Source organism: Zingiber officinale, chromosome 4B, assembly GCF_018446385.1.
Source record: "Zingiber officinale cultivar Zhangliang chromosome 4B, Zo_v1.1, whole genome shotgun sequence".
Taxonomy (NCBI): Eukaryota; Viridiplantae; Streptophyta; class Magnoliopsida; order Zingiberales; family Zingiberaceae; genus Zingiber; species Zingiber officinale.
In genome coordinates, this window is record NC_055993.1 from 1412249 (window position 1) to 1433361 (window position 21113).

General features: G+C 35.3%; 1 protein-coding gene across 3 annotated transcripts; it reads left to right on the plus strand.

The window, feature by feature from the left end:
- The first annotated feature begins 905 nt into the window (after window positions 1-905).
- LOC121974355 (stearoyl-[acyl-carrier-protein] 9-desaturase, chloroplastic-like) lies at window positions 906-13693 on the plus strand. 3 transcript variants are annotated; one of them, XM_042525372.1, is made up of 3 exons: window positions 906-1055; window positions 12111-12609; window positions 13031-13693. In XM_042525372.1, the coding sequence occupies exons 1-3, from the start codon at window positions 931-933 to the stop codon at window positions 13589-13591; spliced, it is 1185 nt and encodes a 394-aa protein (XP_042381306.1). In that variant the 5' UTR covers window positions 906-930; the 3' UTR covers window positions 13592-13693. The 3 variants fall into 3 exon arrangements, with proteins under 3 accessions (XP_042381306.1, XP_042381308.1, XP_042381307.1); XM_042525374.1 differs by lacking the exons at window positions 12111-12609; window positions 13031-13693 and adding exons at window positions 1635-2133; window positions 2449-3009; XM_042525373.1 differs by lacking the exon at window positions 906-1055 and adding an exon at window positions 9196-9403.
- Window positions 13694-21113: the final 7420 nt, after the last annotated feature.

Consider the following 21113-nt stretch of genomic DNA (forward strand, 5'->3'; position numbering starts at 1 on the left):
CTTTTTTTTCTCAACACACTTCCTCTCTCATCATATTTTCTCTCTCATCATACTTTCACTTTCCTATTTTTTTCTCATCACACTTTCTCTCTCATTATACTTTTCTCTCAACACACTCTCTCTCCGCATTTTTTCTCATTACACTTCCCCTCTCATCATATTTTTTCTCTCATCCTCTATCATCAAGCTCTCTTCCATCATACTCTCTTTCTTCATTTTCTCTCATTGCACTTTCTCTCTTTTCATTCTTTCTCATCACATTTTTTTTTCATCTTACTTTCTCTCTCATCATTCTCTCTCATCATATTTTTCTCTCACATCTAATTTTTTTCTCTTATTTTGCTTTAAGGATTAAAAAGAAAATTTTAATTTATTCCGATAAAAAATATTCAACTAACCAAACATTATTTTTAAAAATGATATCCATGCTCATACTCATTCTCATTCCACAATACTATGATTTCTATTCAATTCCTATTTTTAGGAAAGAATCAAGCGTCCCCTAAATAAATAAACGCCTTGTGATAACGGTGTAGTGATTATGTCCTTTAAATGATTAATCCATGGATCAAATCTCTCAGTTACAACTAATTGTAAAAAAAAACTCAATAGAATAATAATTTAAAAAACACTTATCATTTTGATGAGCCTTTATGAGTATTTTTTTAATTTATCATCGTATTACTTATTAATTTATCCACGAAATTGATAGTTGAATAGAGATCTAGAATTTGAGACTTAATTCGGATTTTTTTTATGTTTTATCGTCGTCGTCGTCGTCGAAGGGTAGAGAGGTAATTTAGCCCGCGCGTGGTTCTCGTTGCCGCCTTAATATATGACTCGCTGGCCTTTCTCAGCTACGGAGGAAGTAGGGCGAGTTAGAGTGGCAGTAGAGAGAGGAAGCGGGGAAGGAAGGAAGGAAGGTCTGCGATGGCTTCTCTTGTGGGTTTTTATCCGCAAACGCTCTTCTTCTCTCGCCGGGAAGGCTGTCGGAATGCTAGATCTATTTGCAGAGTCTTCACGGCTTCCCCCATCGGATCCTCCGCCGTCACCGAGTGAGCTCGTTTACTCCTTAGGATTTACCTCTGAATTTTCTAAATTACTTCTCGGCTTCTGATACTACATCTTTAGTTGATCTTGTAATATATATGCTACACATGAACGACAGATCAGATACCTTGAAAATGACTATTATGTTGGACATGTCTTAAAGTTGTTATTTGTCAGCACCCCTAGTCTAGTTTCATACTTCCCTCATTTTAGCCCCCACGGGCTAGATTAGCTGGTTAGGTGCTTGTAGTTTACCAATGAAGTCGTGGGGTCGAAGGTCGCCAGTTGCACTCGGGGATAAAACTCTGGTCTGCTGTGTAAAAAATTCCTTCGACCTCTAATCACCTATTCTGCCCAGCATTAATCATGATTTACTCTCTCTGAAATCTTGTGGGGCCGGGATCAGGGGGCCGCTAGGATGACTGTTCCACCTTTTGCCAAAACTTCCCTCATTCTGATTTGAAACTGGCAAATTCTTGACAATTATATTTCTGTCTATACTTTTACCAGCTGAAGTATCGTTTTAGCTACCCATTCTATTTTATTTATATTTTTTTTTTAATCGTTCCGTACGCGTGTTTCAGAGTTGAGACTCCAAGCAAACCCTTCGCACCTCGCGATTTGCATCTTCAAGTCACTCACTCGTTGCCGCCCCAGAAGATTGAGATTTTCAAGTCATTAGAGGATTGGGCGGAAACTAATATCTTGGTGCATTTGAAGCCTGTCGAAAAGTGTTGGCAGCCACAAGACTTTCTGCCCGATCCTTCTTCCGAGGGATTTTACGAGGAAGTCAGTGAACTGAGAGAACGCTGCAAGGAGATTCCTGATGACTATCTCGTTTGCTTGGTCGGAGACATGGTCACCGAGGAAGCCCTTCCTACCTATCAAACGATGCTCAACACTTATGACGGCGTTCGAGACGAGACAGGTGCGAGCCCTACTTCTTGGGCTATTTGGACAAGAGCTTGGACTGCTGAAGAAAATAGACACGGTGACCTTCTCAACAAGTACCTATATCTATCTGGAAGAGTGGACATGAAGCAGATTGAGAAAACAATTCAGTATCTGATTGGATCAGGAATGGTACGTTATATATATATATATATATATATATATATATATATATATATATATATATATTATATTTTGGTACTTGTTGTCCCCTCGGATGGTGGGTCTAGTGACTAGCACATGAGGTGTTGTCACCATGAGGTCTGGAGTTCGAATCTCGACAAAGCCGAGGTAAATGCCTCCTTTATGTGTTAGTCATTATTCCAAAAGCTAGTAACCATCTGTAATTTACCTCCTCCGTGTTAGCCCAGGGACGAATTGACGGAGGCGCTGGGACAAGCATATTCATTTTTGCCACCAATATTTTGGTACTTGCTTGATTTTCAGGATCCTGGCACTGAGAATAATCCGTACCTGGGCTTCTTATACACTTCATTTCAAGAGAGAGCCACCTTCATATCCCATGGGAACACCGCGAGGCATGCCAAGGAACACGGGGACCTCAAATTGGCTCAGATATGTGGAATAATTGCGTCCGACGAGAAGCGCCACGAGACTGCATACTCTAAAATAGTCGAGAAACTGTTTGAGATAGATCCCCAAGGCACTGTGCTGGGATTTGCGGACATGATGAGGAAGAAGATCACAATGCCTGCCCATCTGATGCACGATGGTCGAGACGGTAACCTCTTCAAGCACTATTCAGCAGTTGCTCAGCGGTTGGGAGTGTACACCGCGAAGGACTACGCAGACATACTCGAGTTCCTCCTTGACAGGTGGAAGATACGCGATCTAACTGGTCTTTCTGGTGAAGGGAACAGGGCCCAGGACTTTGTGTGTACTTTGGCTTCCAGAGTAAGAAGACTGGAAGAAAGAGCACAATCGAGGGCTAAACAAGCTCCTGCCATTCCTTTCAGTTGGATTTCCGACAGGAAGGTGCGACTCTAACTGGTATAGAGCGTGTGTGTGTTTTTTAATAGTAATTTAGGTATCGAGTTCTTCCAACGGATTAATTTGGAGAAGATTGATCCGATAAATCGGAAAATACTTTGGAAGTCTATCCAAATAGCTACTGTCATCTGTAAAATCTCTATAATATGCCGCAACTAAGATGTTCTCGTTATTTTATACAATAAAGATTATATTTGGATTAATAATTACTACGTCATGAAAATTGTTATTATAATAAAAAGATAATTATGTTCATTCCAGATATTTTTTACGATTTGTTCTCAAGTTATGAGGGTGTGTAATTGTTAAGAATTGATCCCTTATTTGGTTGTAATAAAACTATCACCTTCTAATAATAAACTAATTCCCCTTGCTCTGGGATTCTTTTAAAAGGCTTTATAAAGAATGTTAGTGTTATACTTTTAATAATATCATTATATAAATTCAATTCTGACCTTCAAATACCTTCCATTTGTTTTTTACATCCGTTTCTTTCCTTGTTCGCCCAATTTTAGATTGTAAAAAAAATTTTACAATTCTTTTCCTTGTCTTATTTCTAATAAGATATTAAAATTTAGATTTTTCTAAATTACTACCAAAACTATACTTTATTTTTAAATTAATTAAACATTAATTAAAATGTTATTTTATCTTTTTAAATTATCATCTAAATTACTCAAATTCATTTGATTTTGAACCTAAACCCTAAATTAGTATGTTAATTAGTATGCGTTTCGAAGTCACCTTGATTTTGTTCCCTTTTGTTCGAATTTGCTTTTTGTATTTTGGTGCTGACTCAAATGTTTCAAATGCGAACTTGATCCAATCACTTCTATAATACAAGCACTTTACAGTGGCAAAAAAAAAATGAATAGTCTCAAAGTCAACACGGAGGAAGTAAATCATGGACGGCTACTAGTCTTTGGAATAGTAATTAGCATATAAAGGAGACATTTATCTCGACTTTGCCAAGATTTAAACTCCAGACCTCATGATGACAACACCTCATGAGTTAACCACTAGACCCATCCGAAAAGACTACAATACAAGCACTTTAACTGATATAATACAAAAACTTTAACTGTGATCAATAGTTATCAATATTATATCAACTCAACATTAATAATATTGTGTTTTAACTATTATATTTCATTCTTGTAATATAAATATTTCATTTTTAATTATAACAGTTTGAATCAAAATTATTATCAAATGGTAGGGGTTATATAATTGTGAAGCACCAAAAAAAAATAGTTTTAGAAAATGAAATATGCAGATGTAGAGTGGGGGTAGGAATTACAGCTGTAAGATGAGTTAATCCTGGTGAGGCGGGTTGACACATGGTGAATCGATCATTTGGTGAGACAGGATGAGCCGACTTGTTACCTTGGTAGATCGAAAAATCTCCAACCCAATTTAACTAAAGGGGGTTACAAGTTAGGTAGGTCAAACTCGTGAACCTATCAAAAAAAATTAAAATAAAATAAGAAAGTCTGTAGTGGACTTGGGTTGACCTACTAATTGCTCATATAATGAAGAAAAAATGTTCAATTCATGAAGTAAAATGAATTTAACATCTATTAATTACTCAGGAAAACATGTCAAAGAAAGTTAATAAAGTTGACTATGAAGATGATTATAAACCATTAGTCTCCCTCAATCTTAATTGCATCAATGTACTATAAAAGAGCAACAAGTGAACTCTTAGTTCTGATAAATAAATATAAGAGAAGTGTCAAAAGACTTCAATGATAGTTCAAGGTGCACGAACGATTGTTTCAGTATTTTCTCAACCTACGGTCTAACTCAAGCTCACTCTGAGTTGACCCACGTGGGTCGCGGGGCCAAACGAATCAATTAGTCTGAATCTATTTCTAAATAAATTGATAAAAATTTCCAATCCAATTTATTTAACAATCTGACAGACTCAATCTGACAATTCGGGATAGAATGCTCTTTTAATCGAACACTCTTTCGATGATTCCGATAAAAAAAAACACAAAAAAATGGTCCTTTTGATGTTTTTGTTTTCACGATCAATCGTGCTAATACAACTTATGTTTAGATAAATTGCCAAGAATAATTGTCGTGTCCCTCTTTCTTACGTAAACTTGCCCTTATGGCTCAACTTTGAGAAATCGTCAAACTTGGATGTTATCGACCATATAGATTTTTTTTCCAATATTTATTTTTAAAAATTGATAAATCCAGCTACCTTTGGTGATAGGTCTAATTTTACAAAAAAATTTCACAGATGATTAGAATAAATTAAGAAGTATTTACGATAAGTGATCCAGAAAATAAACATCCTTTAATTATATGTCTCATTTAGAAAAAAAATTATACTAATTCGTTATAATTGGAAATTAAATCGTGGGTATCTGAATTATAATCTGAATGTCTTGTTGCTATCTCGTAATCTCGGGAGCTGGTAATATTCATTCAAGTACAATAAATTAGTTATCAGTAATAAAGACACTAAGATGGGCCAATTAATTGTAATGCCAAAACAAAAGTTTACGCCTAATTAATTTCAATTGTTAGGTGAGATTGTTTCATATATTTCTCTAACCTCAACTTCTTGTACACGTGAGGCACGTGAAAGTCAAGTTTCTAGACAGATGCTTTCGTTGTTCATGCAATATTAGAGGTAGTTATTGTCCAAGAAAACAAATATATATATATATATATATATATATATATATATATATATATATATATTTTTTTTTTTTTTGGGAGATTGTTGGTGGGCATTAATTAAATGTCCCCATGAGTAAACCATAAGTGAAGTATTTGAAAAAGGCGAGCCAACTTAAAACTTAGAGGGTTTGCTAGATGTGCCTTGCATTAATTGTATGTGTATTAACACTTAATTATCCTACCGTTCCCTTCAGTTGGATTTCCGACAGTCTAACCGGCATCGAGTGTTTTTTTTTACAAATGAGGTATAAGTTTTTTTTGAACTGATCCTATTTTGAGTTGAGTACATGTTCGTTTATTAATGATGTGTGTAATATATAAATATAATTCTATGTGTAAAATAGGAAAGTATATGAAGAAATAAATGAGAAAACTAAGGAAAGATTCTCTAATAAAGAAAATATTTTTTAATACGCCCCCTTAAAAAGGATGTCCCAGAGATGATACTAATCTTGTTGTAAATAGTTAACAATAGAGGTTGAGAAAACGACTGAGTACATCGGACAATTGATTACCAGTAAAAATATGAGTAACTCACAGTTCGGAGGACTGCACCAAATCACGAACAAAATGATAATCAATAGTCAAATACTTCATCCGAGAGTAAAAATCAAGGTTAGCCGAAAGATAGGTAGTATCAAAATTATCGATGAAGAGTATGGTAAGCATGATAATCAGAAGTAATTATGTCAAAAGTGACTTAATCCATTAAAGATTTGAGAGTGCTAAAGTATTTCTTGGGAGTTGAAGTTATGAGGAGTAAAAATGGTATATATTTCTATCTCAGAGAAAATATGTCCTTGACTTATTAACTGAGACGGAAAAATTAGAGGCGAAGTCTTGTAGTACTTCAATGATTCAGAACATGCATTTCACAAGAGATGATAAACTATTTAAACATTCTGAGAGATATCGAAGGTTGGTTGGGAAGTTGAATTGCCTTACCGTAACTCGTCCAGATATTGCATATTCAATCAGTGTTGTTAGTCAATTTATATCATCTCCAACAATTTATCATTGGACAGTATTAGAATAAATTTTGTGTTAATTGAAGGGAGCACCCGGAAGGGGTATTGTATATAAAAATCATGGGCACACTCATATTGAATGTTTTTCAGATGCAAATTGAGCAGACTCTAAAATGGATAGAATATCTACTTCAGGTTATTGTATCTTTGTTGGAGGAAATTTAGTTTCATGGAAAAGTAAGAAGCAAAATGTTATGTCACGATCTAGTGCAAAGTTAGAATACAATTATGACACAGTCTATATATGAGATAATATGGATATATCAAGTAGGACTTTTATATATAATCTTCCCCTTTCCTTTGATCATAAATAGAAAGTGTTCGGAACATGAAAACGTGACTAAATTGATCTTAGTTACTCTTCGGTACGAGGTGGAATAAGGGAGGAGACTCTCGAACTAAGAAAAGAATCCAATTATTTTGAAAGAATTGAACGTCGTATGAGGTGAAAACCTCATGTACGGTTCTGTAGAGTGACAGTAAGGGTGACTTATCTATCAACTTTTCCACTATCACCCTATAATTTTCTAAAATAGATCCTAGTCTGTATATAAATATGTCTCTCTCTTCAATTAAGTTGAATAGTATTCTTTTTATCCCGATTTACACCCTCAAACATCAATTAACCCAATACAATAATATATTGAGTGCAGTGATTTTTTGAACATGAATTAATTTTTCAACACATTCATGTTTAAAAAATCACTACTCTCAATATATTCGATCAAATTGATATTTGATAGCATTTTTACAATCAGGAGAACTAGACGAATACATAAAAATTGATTTCATGTCATTTTGAGATCTCTAGGTCCTTCAGTCGGTTTCAACCAAAATCGGCTGATGAACCTAGAGACCTTAAAATGATATGAAACCAATTCTTATGTGTTCGTCTAGTTATCCTGATTATAAAAATACTATCAAATATCAATTTGACTGATTATATTGAGAGGAATGATTTTTTAAACACAAATTAGTTTTCGGATACATCCGTGTTCAAAAAATCACTACTCTCAATATATTTAGTCAAATTGATTTTGATATTTTTTTTACAATAATTAGAACTAGACTAATATATAGGAACTGATTTAATATCATTCCAAAATTTCTAGGTTTATTAATCGATTTTGATCAAAATTAGATGAAGAATTTTCAAACAGAATAAAATTGTCTCAATTGAAAAAAAATCAGTCTACTGATTTATTTTTTCAATCAAATGATTTAAAGAGGAGGATAAAATGAGAAGTGAGTAATAATTTTAAAACTATCACACATTATTCAGATATTTTAAAAATTTATCTACGGATTCGGTAAAAAAATTAAAAACCAAATCATCTCTGGTTTCTCTTTCTTAGGTAACCTTGCGCTCAACTTTGAAGTTATCGACCATATAGATTTTTTTTGGCAATATTTATTCAAGTGCAATAAGTTGGTTATCAGTAATTAAGACACTAATTAACATGGGCCAATTAATTGTAATGCCAAAACAAAAGTTTACGCCTAATTAATTTCAATTGTTAGGTGAGATTGTTTCATATATTTCTCTAACCTCAACTTCTTGTACACGTGAGGCACGGGAAAGTCAAATTTATAGACAGATGTTTTTGTTATTGTCCAAAAATAGCATATATATTTTTTTATCATTCTAAAATACCTCTTAATTTTTAATTCTTACGAGCATTTAGAATCCTTATTTATTCATTTTTAATAATCTTTCACTAAAAATTTATTTTATCACTTAATTAATTAACTATATAATTAAATATTCAAATGCATTGTAAGGTGCATTAATGTTTAAGCACTCAAAACTTACTTATTCCTATTTAAAAGGATTATTAATAAATTTAATTAAACAAGAAAATTAAGTTTTATAACTTCAAAACTAAAAAAAAATATTATATCATTTGTTCTAAGTTTCACCAAAGTATTAGTTAAAAATATGTAGGATAAAAACTTGGAAATGTCCCCATGAGTAAACCACAAGTGAAGTACTAGAAAAGAGGGTTTATTAGTTGTGTCATGCATTAATTGAATGTGTATTAAGATTTAATTATCCTTGAATCAGTTTAATTTTTACTTAGTAAAAAAATAGTTTTATATTTTATGAAGTATTGCAACAATATATATATATATATATATATATATATATATATATATATATATATATAATTTATTTTTCCATTCATATAAAATATTTTTTTATTTTTTATAAACACATGTAGTATAAAAATAATTACAATTCAAAAGAATCTAAAAAATAAATAAATTTGTAATCTCTCCTGAGAATAAAATTTTATTTTATAAAAGAAAATAATCATATCGATAAAAGAATTGAGTTTAAAATGCCTTTTAATGGTTTTTAAAATCAACGAACTTTTAATTTTGGTCGGCCCGTGAAACTCGTTCAAGGGTAGAGAGGTAATTTAGGCCGTCGCGTGGTTCTTATTACCGCCTCCATGCTGCCCTTTCTCTGCGACTGGGGAAGAAGAGCGAGTCAGGGTGGGAGTAGAGAGAGGAAGCGGGGAAGGAAGAAGGTCTGCAATGGCATCTCGTGTGGCGTTTCATCCCCAAACGCTCTTCTTCTCTCGCCGGGAAGGCTGTTGGGATGCTAGATCTTGCAGAGTCTCCATGGCCTCCGCCATCGGATCCTCCGCCGTCACCAAGTGAGCTCGCTTCCTCCTTAGGACTTATCTCTGAATTTGAATGGTGCTCGTCGGGGCCTCGATCTTTATTTTCCAATTACTTCTCGGGTTCTGATGCTACATCTTTACTTTCTTCTTTTGTTGGAATTGATGCGTCTGTGCTTATTGAGGGTCCATATTTCTCTTTGAATAGAGTTTTTTTCCCCTCCAGTTTTCTTGCTCGAGTTCTCACTTTTGGGGGTTTCCTTTGTGGAGAATTTTATTATAGAGCGCCATTATTGCACTTTAGGTGATGACCTAATATGCTTGATTAAGATTTGGTGAAGATCTGCTGGATCTTGATTGGGTGATGATCCGCTTGATCTGGATTCGGTGATGGTTTCTGTTTAATCTAAGATTCAGCATCTCTTGTTTACCATTTTCTCTTTCCGAACTCCACTTTTTATTCTTTTGGTATGAAATTGACGAGAGATATCAAATTAGCCCTTTTCTTAGAATAAAAATGAAAAAAAAAAAAAGGATTTCGGTTCTTTTCTGGACTCTGTGATGCTTGCTTGCCTTCTTGATTGTGGAAAAATGTAAAAATCTTGTTGCACTAAGCTCCTTTTTATGACTATGTTTACTGGACTTGCATAGTTCACCATGTTTGAGCATCTTCACTAGAGTCACTCTTTCTAATGCTTAGCGAGGTCAAGTAAATAAGATTTATAGCAACGAAAATATAAAACATAAAAGCCAAATGCTAATACATGGGATTTATGTGGTTCAGAATTCCCGGTTCCTACTCCACGATTCCCATTAACTTTCTCCTTCTCAGAGGTAGAGAAATCCTTACAAGAGTTTTATAAGAACGAAGAATACAAGTAAAGCAAGTAAGACAACTACAATGATAGACTATAAAATTAAATAAGAAAGAACTAGTGGTTATCTTCCATTAGGTTTTCGGTCCCTCAAATGCACCAACCTCTTATCTCGAACCATGTGTCATCCCTTACTTGTTCTCCTACATAGTCTACCCCTCATGACTCTTGTCAAAGTTGCCGCCTTAATGCTCCTCTTTGGTGGTTCCTCAGGTGTGCCATACCATTCTTTATAGATATCCAACAGACCTTGAGCCATCGAGCAACACCAACTTGGCCATATTAAGTCATCAACCATGACTCAACCTTGTCGGTTACCAGCTTCATGGGCTTCATGCGCATCCTGTCAAGTCCATGCACAACTTAACACACACATTAGGGCACAATTGCACTAGCAGTTATATTATTCAAGTTAGCTGAATGGATTTTTGCGGGGTTCTAGCTATACTCCTTTTTATATTGGTGCCAATTGTATAAGTTCACGAACTTTCAGAATTGTTCAGAATATTTTATTGACTCATCTATTACTGTGGATCAAAGAACTAAAATTTAGCAAGGATGCAAGTCATTTCTTCTGGTAACTAATTTAAAGTCCCAAAGAATGGCTGGACAACTAAACTAAATGGTAGAAATCTTGCCATCTTCACCCACTTATGAATCATTAGTATGTGTAAACTTTGTGTTCAACACAATAACTATTAGGATAGGAAGTCCATGATTTGACCTTTAATTTCTTCTTGTTTCATACACACGTTTCTTCATGCATTTGACAGGGATGCTCAAACCTTCATGTTTAGTTGATCTTGTAATATGTTACTGTCAGATTCTTGGCAACTCTAGTATTTCAAGTTCCCACATGACATGAGAATCATCCATGATCTCCTACATTTGTATGACAGAGATACCTTGCAAATGACTATGATGTTGGACCCTAGCTTGATGTTGTTTTTTGTCAGCATCCCTAGTTTCATACTTCCATTAGTCCTTGAACTGTTATATTTCTTGCTGAAATTGAAGATGCAAAATAGCTTAGTGTTTGACGCAATAACTATTAGATTAGGATGTCCATTATTTAGCCTTTATTTTCTTCTTGCTTCATGTGTATGTGTTTCTCCATTCATCTAACAGGGATTCCCAGACCTTCATAATTAGTTGTTCTGATCTGAAACTGGTAAATTCTTGCTAATTTGTCTAGTATTTCAAGTTCCCATGTGACATGGGAATCATCCATGATCTCCTACTTATATTTGATAGAGATACTGAGCAAATGACTATGGATCTTGGGCCCAGCAGTTTGATGTTGTTTTATTGTTAATTCACATACTTCCATCAGTTTGCCAATGTGTATTTATTTTGCTGCAACTGAATATGCAAAGTTTAATGCTGGATCAATTATTCATGCACTGGTTCTTGTTCTGTCTACTTCTAAAAACGTTGACTCTTTCTTGTAGCAATTGTTTTGTATTGACTTGCAGCTTAAATTGTGGTTTATTGTCATTCCAGATCATGTTGGTGCTTCAGAATTGAAAAGAAAATTTTTTCTTCTTGTATGATAATTAGGCATCCTCATGCATTTTATGTTCTCATTGGTAATCTTACAAAAAATACAATATTTTTACCAGCCGAAGTATTGTTTTTGTATCAACTTTTGGTCTAAGGATGGATTTAGCTACCCATTCTATTTTCATGGTTAACATGTTGCTGCACTCAGACCAATTGTAGCCAAAATAAACTATTTTATATGTCACATTGATTTAGCAATTTAGACTGCTCTTCATAAGTATATTATGTTAATGTATAACTTCACATGCTTTTTTTTGTGTGTGTATCTTTTATTTATTTATTTTTTATCGTTCCGTGTGTTTCAGAGTTGAGACTCAAAACAAAACCTTTGCACCTCGTGATTTGCATATTCAAGTCACTCACTCATTGCCACCCCAGAAGATTGAGATTTTCAAGTCATTAGAGGATTGGGCAGAAAGTAATATTTTGGTGCATTTGAAGCCTGTTGAAAAGTGTTGGCAGCCACAAGATTTTCTGCCCGACCCTTCTTCTGAGGGATTTTATGAGGAAGTCAGTGAACTGAGAGAACGCTGCAAGGAAATTCCTGATGATTATCTCGTTTGCTTGGTTGGAGACATGATCACTGAGGAAGCCCTTCCTACATATCAAACAATGTTGAACACTCTTGATGGCGTTCGAGATGAGACAGGTGCAAGCCCTACTTCTTGGGCTATTTGGACAAGGGCTTGGACCGCTGAAGAAAATAGACATGGTGACCTTCTCAACAAGTACCTATATCTATCCGGAAGAGTGGACATGAAGCAGATTGAGAAGACAATTCAGTATCTGATTGGATCAGGAATGGTAATATCTACTTGATGTTAATTGTTCATATTTTGGTTCAAGTTTAACCTCCTTTGACATAGTTCAGAAGTTGTGTTGCCTGGAATGGTAATATCTACTTGCTCTGTCAATCTTGAAATATTTGACACTGCATAGGAATGCTACCGTGTGTTTACTTCTTTTGGTCTACTTGATTCTTACAAACTGATTCATTGATTATGGGGATTTTTCTTTGAAGTTTTTTTGCCAGTTCATCTGCTCTGTTTGATTTGACTACCTGCTTAACTACTAAGAGATTGCAATGCTTATTCATTTTATACTAATAGAAATTAATTTTAGATCTTAATATTGACAATGTTAGAATTAGCATACTATACCCAGTAGCATTTCATGGAACTGCTCCTCTTAATTGTCATGACTTTCTATTTACTTGATTTTTCAGGATCCTGGCACTGAGAATAATCCGTACCTTGGCTTCATATACACTTCATTTCAAGAGAGAGCCACCTTCATATCCCATGGAAACACCGCGAGACATGCCAAGGAACATGGGGATCTCAAATTGGCTCAGATATGTGGAATAATTGCATCAGATGAAAAGCGCCACGAGACTGCATACACTAAAATAGTCGAGAAACTGTTTGAGATAGATCCCGAAGGCACTGTGCTAGGATTTGCAGACATGATGAAGAAGAAGATCTCAATGCCTGCCCATCTAATGTACGATGGCCGCGACAGTAACCTCTTTGAGCACTTTTCAGCAGTTGCTCAGCGGTTGGGTGTGTACACCGCAAAGGACTATGCAGATATACTAGAGTTCCTCGTTAACAGGTGGAAGATAGGTGATCTAACTGGTCTTTCTGGTGAAGGGAACAAGGCCCAGGAATTTGTGTGTACTTTGGCTTCCAGAATAAGAAGACTTGAAGAAAGAGCACAAGCGAAGGCTAAACAAGCTTCTACCATTCCCTTCAGTTGGATTTACGACAGGAAGGTGCAGCTCTAACCGGCATCGAATGTTTTTGACTTAATGTCGTTCTTGCATGGAAGCAAAGCATATACTGGTCCGTGGACTTGTTTCACTCTATAAGAAGTTTCATTGCCAACATATATTTTCTCTTTTCTTCTTGTTATTTTATGCAATAAAGTTTGAATTTGGATCACGTACAAAGCTGAGGTTCCATTTGAGGTGATCACGGGAGTAATTAATCTAGCACGAGGAACAATAATTTTAACAAAAATAAATTAAAATATTTAGGTGATTCAGATGATTCACCTGCTGCCGCTTCTCTCAGCGGCAGAGGTGCACGGGCAACAGCTGCATCCCCTGCCAGTGTCCGTGCCGGTACCGCCGCCGCCACCAGTTAATCTCGATTTTCTTGGTATGCTTCAGTTTAGGTTTGCGTCAAGTTTTGATTTTGATGCTGTAAGGGTTTTACTTTACAAAATCTTCAGGACCATGTCAAATATACTGCTGGTCCCAGGCAACCATTAAAGGTTTTTGGGCTCTTTCATCAGTGGCTGAAATTAAGGTGTGCATCTCTGGAGCTGGTCCTCGTGACATGGACTCTGAGAAGATCCCAAGTGAGAGAACATTTTTACTCGAAAGTCAAATCTTTTTCAACCATTAGAACAATCAAAACCAAGTAAGACAATCTAAGACACTTCATATTATATCACGATTGACCACTCCAATCATTGATGAATCTAAAGATTAAGCTGCTGAGCATCATCAGATCGTTGTGGCAACTGATGATTACCGGTAGCCGGACGACGACGATGGTGATGGTCGGAGATGACGGGGAACACTTAGAAGATGTTGAGAATCTCGAGGATGAAGCCGTTGCAGAGTGGGCAGTTGCTGCGGCTCGCCCAGAGCTTCCTCGAGCACAACCGGCAGAAGGTGTGGCCACAGGGGATGAACGCCGCGCCCCTGCGCCGCACCATGCACACACTACAGCACATGCACAGTGTGGTACCGTGGTCCCTTGCCGCCGCCTCCTCCTCCTCCTCCTCCTCCTCCTCTTCTTCTTCCTCTTTCTCCTCCTCCGCCAGCGCCTCCTCCAACGTCGCCAGCGGCAGTGTTCGCTCGCCCCTGTTCCAGTGCACCTCAGCTTCCTCCAGTAGAGCCATCAAAGATACCCTCTCATCCACTGCCGCGGTTCCCGGCGCTGGAGGCTCAGTGGCGCCACCGCGACCGGATCTTTCGCCATTGTGCGATCGATGCCCCCCCTGCAGAGACGTCGAAGGTGCCGCGGGAACAGGGACCAGGACGGAGACAAGGAAGCTGGGTTCGGTAGATGAAGAACATATGCCCACCGCCCACGACGCGCCGGCGCGGCGGAGGTGGTCCTTGAACGTTTTCCATCCATCGCCGGAATGGCCCCCCAAAGCCGCCCCATTTGCCGCCTCCTCATCCCGGATGACATCGAGCAACGTTCTTCCGGAGGAGGGGAGTGTCTCGTCCTCATCTCCGACCCTGAGGAGGTCCCCAACGCTGAAGCGTCCCGAGAGCGTAACGCTACCTCGGAACTCCGCAACACTTCCCATGATTCCGAGAATCGCCGCAATTCACCTCGTCGCTACCGTTTTCCCCTCAATCGAACGAACGCCACCGTTTTCCACTTATTACAAAAGCCCATGCGTCCGCCTCCACGGTTTAACGGGTCGCCGACGAAACCCGCCTTCACAAATCCGCTAGCAGGTAAAGTCCGACCCGATAATATAGTGCTCGAAATTTCCCATCGATTTAATCACCCACGAATCGGGTTATCGGGCAATCAAGAAAAAACAAAAGAGAGGAAATTAAGGGATTAGAATTTTTTTTGTTGGAATTGGATCCATCGTAATGGCACTAATAAATGGTCCCTTTTTCAATTAATACAAAAAAAAAAAAAGGAAGGGAAATTAATCACTTGGTGGACCATGCAAAAGGGTTGATGAATGAGTATTCCAACAATTGGGTACGCATGCATATATCGCTGTCAAGTTCACGGGAGATGCCTCTCCATTTGGTGGAGACCCTCAAAATTTAACGATATGGCTATGGTGATTTTCTATAGTTTAGCTGTCAATTGTTTAAATTTTACTTTCTCGGTAAAGGGAATTTATCATTTATATTTAAATAAATTTTATCTTATTTTATTATTATTAATTATTTTTTTTATTTTTATATTTCTCGTTTGATGTACATATTTGTCACAATTTTATATCGCTTAACTGAACATTTATTGATTGTTTAAAACATATTTGTACCAATTTAAATGTATCTTTCGAAGTTTTTTTCTTGATTCAACTCGGACTTTCTTTTTCATATTTGCATTTCTTATTTTGTTCATTCTCGTATGTCAACAAATCTATCTTAATATCATCATTTTTGTAATTTTCATATTCTACTCATATTCTCGAGTCATAGTAAAATATTCAGCTCCATATAACATTGGAGATCTAACCATCATTTTATAAAACTTTCCTTTAAAATTTAGAAGTTCTTTACGAGATCACATAGAACACCTAATGCTCTCTTCCAATTTAATTATACTGTTTGTATTATATGTAAAACATTTCTCAATCCTTCCATTCTTTTTTTTTTAAAAAAATCCTAAATACTTAAAACTCTCAATTCCAAACAACTCATCATGATCTATCTTAACAATTTTCTCATTACGTTTAATATTACTAAACTTAAATTTAATATATTCTATCTTTATTCTACTAAGCTTAAAACATTTCGATTCTAGTGTTTCTATCAAAATTCGAGTTTAACATTTACTCCTTCACATAACTCATTTAACAAAATAATATCATCTATAGGCAACATGCATTATGGTATGTGCACTCGTTTACTACATCAGATATAAATATTATTCTAATCATTTAAATTTTTCTAGGGATATAAATAAACAGAATGTTTGCGAATAAATTTAATATTTGGTTTGATAAGAGCTTGTTGTTAGGACATGTATAAGCTAGAGAGCGTGAATAACTTGCTTCGCTTCTTCGATTTTGAATGACAGCTGAAACTTGAAGCAATGTTAACACCTCAATTTATTTGGTATTCACTTCCTTAAGACGACTAATCCAAGGGTCCGACTCTCTCACAATATCCAATATGAAAACCTCCTTCTCGGAATTCTTCCAGAGGTGGAGAGACCTCATACAATCCTGAGCACAAGAAATATATTACGAAAATAAGAAAGCAAATACGAAATACTATCGAACACGACTTCACAATAATGAATCTTGCTTTGCTTGCTCTTTTCTTGTTTTGGATTGCCTCTTGTTAGGTTAGAAATGCAGCAACACTTCTTCCTCAACCCTCCAAGAACTGACATCTTCAAAACATCACGAAACTCCCTTTTTTAGGGTTTCTCTCGAGCTGAAAAATGCCTCCTACTCGATTGACCTTACCCTCAATTGATTGTCACGTACAATCTGATTGTTCAAACCTGCAGAATAGCTCTTTTTTGCCGGGCCAATCGATTGGTTAGCCATACCAATTTATTGATAGCTTCTAATTGATTAATCCAATTGATTCAGAAGCTTTATGTTATTCGCTAAACCACTTCAATTGATTAACTAAATCGATTGACCTCTGCTGAATCAAATAGGCTAATCAATTCAATAACCTATTGTGCTTCGTAAAATAAACAATCTCCCAATTGATCAAGTCAATCAATTGGTAATACTGAATCGATTGGATCAATCAATTCAGCAAGCTTCTGTTCGCGGATCAAATACTGCCTAATCGATTGCTCCAATCGATTCCAACACCTTTTGTAGTACTCCACGAAAAACTCTTAATCGATTACACTAATCAATTGCTTTGGTCCAATCGATTACATTAATCGATTGCCCAATCCTAAACTCTAAATCTGAGTTTAGGGTTTCTTTGCGTAACTCTAAAGTCATCCGTAACTAGTTGGGACTTCTCGTTGCTTAGCATCCAGTCAACCTTGACCCGTTAGGACTTCTTCACCAGGCGTTCAGTCAACCTTTAACCCACTTGAACTTTCCATTTCGTGCCAAATGTCAAATCCTCCATGACCCACCTGGACTTTCACTTGTGCCAAGTGTCAGTCCTCCATAATCCACTTGAACTTATCGTCTCGTACCACCACTAGAACTTCCATTGCCCAATTCTCAACTAGACCTTCCATTGCATAGCGCTGCTAGAACTTCCATTATCTAACCTCTAGTTAGGATTTTCCGTTGCTTAACCTCCAGTTAAGGCTTTCCGTTACCTAACATTCAGTTAGAACTTTTTCAATCAAGTATCCAGTCCTCCCATGACCTATTTGACTTTTCTCTCAAATATTGTCAAATATTGAAACTCAAGCTCGAACTAACCTGAGTTTAGTTAAACTGGTCAACCTTGACCTGAGTACGATTGCACCAACAATCTCCTTCTTTTTAATGTTTGACAATATGATTAAGTTAAACTAACTTATATTAGCCCAATTTCCTTCTTCATCTCATGTCAAAGTATGAATGAGAGTTTTCTAACTTAAACCCTCCATTTTTTTCCTTTGACACACATAAAAAATCTTGTCCCAATATTCATTTAACTATGACAATGAAGGTTCCCTACCTTCAAATCATGTCTTTAAGGTGAAACTCTCCCTTAAAGTATGCTCTAACCTCTATCATTGCACCAATAATGATTTGGAGTTCTTAAACCTTTAGAAAATCTCAAAATTGAAGTCATGAGGTTAAAAATTCAACCTTGAATTTCAAACTCCTACTTAATTCCAAATTAATCCTCTCTAATCATTCCTTTCTCATTTTCATCAAGAACATTACCCTTAACTACTTTTCTAAGCATTCTATAGGGTTAGAAATAGTTAAATTAACCTAAATGCAACTTAATCGACTGAAATAACCTATTTAACATAAATCAATCATTGTCAATTGATTGGTTTCAGTCACCAATTGATTATGGTATGTGTTAATTGATTGGGGTTAGCTTTCGATCAATTAATGCATGAGTCAATCGATTGGTAACATTACCAATCAATTGACATATCTGATTTTCAAAGTCAATTTTAGACCAAAATTCTGAAACTCATATATAATTTATACAAAAAATTACAAAATTTCACGTAAACATTACTTATGTCAAATACTATTAGGAAAAAATAGTTTCTATGAAAATATATCTCATTTTCAAAGAATAGTTAAAAATATTAAAAACTTTAATGTTTCACTCTAACTTTGTATTTAACTAATCAATAGTGATTCTTATCAACAAATAAACTTCACTAAGAGTTTTCAAAGTATTTTTGAAATTATTTTCAAAATAAATTGTTAACCATGATTATTGGGCCAAATGCATTTGACTTGCATATTTGCTTTCCCCATGATTGGACTTAATAAAATTCATGTGTTTTGATAAAACCAAAATTTAAGTAGATGCACTAAATCAATAGCTTGAATTTTGTTCATCCCTCTAACATCTCACTTATATCTAATGTATCTCAATATACATACAAGTCATCTTATGGTCTTATGAGATATAAACATTGATTTTCCTTAAACTAATAGATCATACATCTCTAATTAGGCATTTTAACTTTGATAATTCTACCTAGAATGTCAATTAATGTCATTGTCCTTAATTACAAGGAATTAAAAAGAATACATGACAATGACTATGACATACATCATAATGCATACTTTCAAAAGAAAGATCATCATAAATAATAATGTATGCATAACATGACATATTACATTTTTCAAAATAATATGGATGTATTTTATGATGTCATGTCATGTGATAAGGTACACAAAACATGGCAATTATAGCGCAAAAAAACCCCTACATTTTCACCTAAGTTTCGTTCTTTAACCATTATGCTAAGAGAAGCATAAGTTGCCCCATCTCCTTAGAAAATATCAAAATCTTGACTTGACATTTTCTTTGAATTCTATCATATTTGTGCCAATTTGATTGAGCTCAAAACTTCAAGTTCTTATTAGCATATTTCAAACTTCTTAAGAGTGAAAATCAAGTTTTAATTTTAAAGATATCATAGTACCTTGAAAATACCATAAATTATCAATTTCACCATGATTGAGTTAACTACCCTTCCAATTTGAGTTGACACATTTTAAACCCATTTAATGTGAAAAAGATCATCACACTCTTAGAAATCCAATACCTTTTCATGCTAGTCAACTCTAGGGATAACTTATAATCTTGATTTGACTCCTAAATCTAAGGTTAGTTTTATAGCTATATGAAACTCTATGATACAATGACACATTCTTCTTGACTTTAGGTTTATATACCAAACATTTTTTACCATTGAATGATTCTTGTTTTCCTAAACCTAGGTTTTGTTTCTTAGATACTTTGACATTATTTATCATTTTCTCTAGGGTCTTCTCCAATTTTTCAAGTCTTGACCTCAAAAAATGATTTTCAATTCTTAAATCCTCAAACTTAGATTTTCCATGATTGCCTTGAGCATTTTTCTTTTTAGGCATATATCTAACTTGCCCAGAGTTCTTGCTTGAATAATTTTCTACTTTCCTATCCTTAGGTAAGGTTATTCTAGCATGATATGACTTATAATTTTCCTTTGGATTGTCATGATTTCTACTTTCATAATAAATAGCACTAAAATAAATAGCATTTATTTCTAGAATACTTGTTATCATTATATAAAGAAATACCATTAACTAATAGTACCTTAGTTTTATTTTTAGAAATTCTCCCTTGATTTGAGCTTCTTCTCTTATTCTTCTTTGAGGACCTCATCCTTGGAGATTGATTTTGATAATATCCTTTTGATTGTACAAGAAACATAATATGTGATCCTTGCCCTTTCGTATGAAGGTTTTGACCTTTTTTTATTTCTCCTTTACCTTGGGTGTCATTTGAACCTTTTTCTTCATCAATTTAGGACACTTGCTCTTATAATGTCCCTTCTTTTTACACTCAAAGCATATGATATAATTTTTATTTTTGTTAATTGAAATTGATATACCTTCATGATTTATGCTCCCTTGACTTGTACAAGTGGAGCATGATTCTTCTCTATTGGTTCCAAATGTCAAGACTTCTTTTCATTCTGGTGTTAATGGCCTCTCCCCTCAATTCGTGAGGTGGATGCTTCTTCAATTTCATCTTTAGATATTAAGCACTTTTCAACCTTTGAATCCTCATGTTCTTGATCCAAAGAGTTTTCCTCTTTGAATTTGTCTTTGCTTGGTATTGAGGAGGAATGCTCATGAAGTTTGGCCAATTTACTCCATAACTTATTTGCACTCTTATAATCCCCTAATTTATACAAGATATCATTAGGAACCAAAATAACCAAAAATTTGATTACCTTGTCGTTTATTTTAGATTTTTGAAGTTGCTCCTCGGTCCACTTCTTCTTCTTGAGGAGTTTTACTTTGCTATCCATTAGAGCTTCAAATCTCTCTATTAGAGCAAACCATTGCTCTATATTCATCATGAAAAACTCTCAACTCTAGCCTTCCATTGGTTGAATTCTCCCCGTATGAAAGGTGGAGGTACT

Coding starts and splice junctions, on each gene's coding strand:
- LOC121974355 (XM_042525372.1), top strand. CDS start 931: ATGGCTTCTCTTGTGGGTTTTTATCCGCAAACGCTCTTCTTCTCTCGC. Junction 1,056..12,110: donor GGATCCTCCGCCGTCACCGA/GTGAGCTCGTTT, acceptor CGTGTGTTTCAG/AGTTGAGACTCAAAACAAAA. Junction 12,610..13,030: donor ATCTGATTGGATCAGGAATG/GTAATATCTACT, acceptor TTGATTTTTCAG/GATCCTGGCACTGAGAATAA.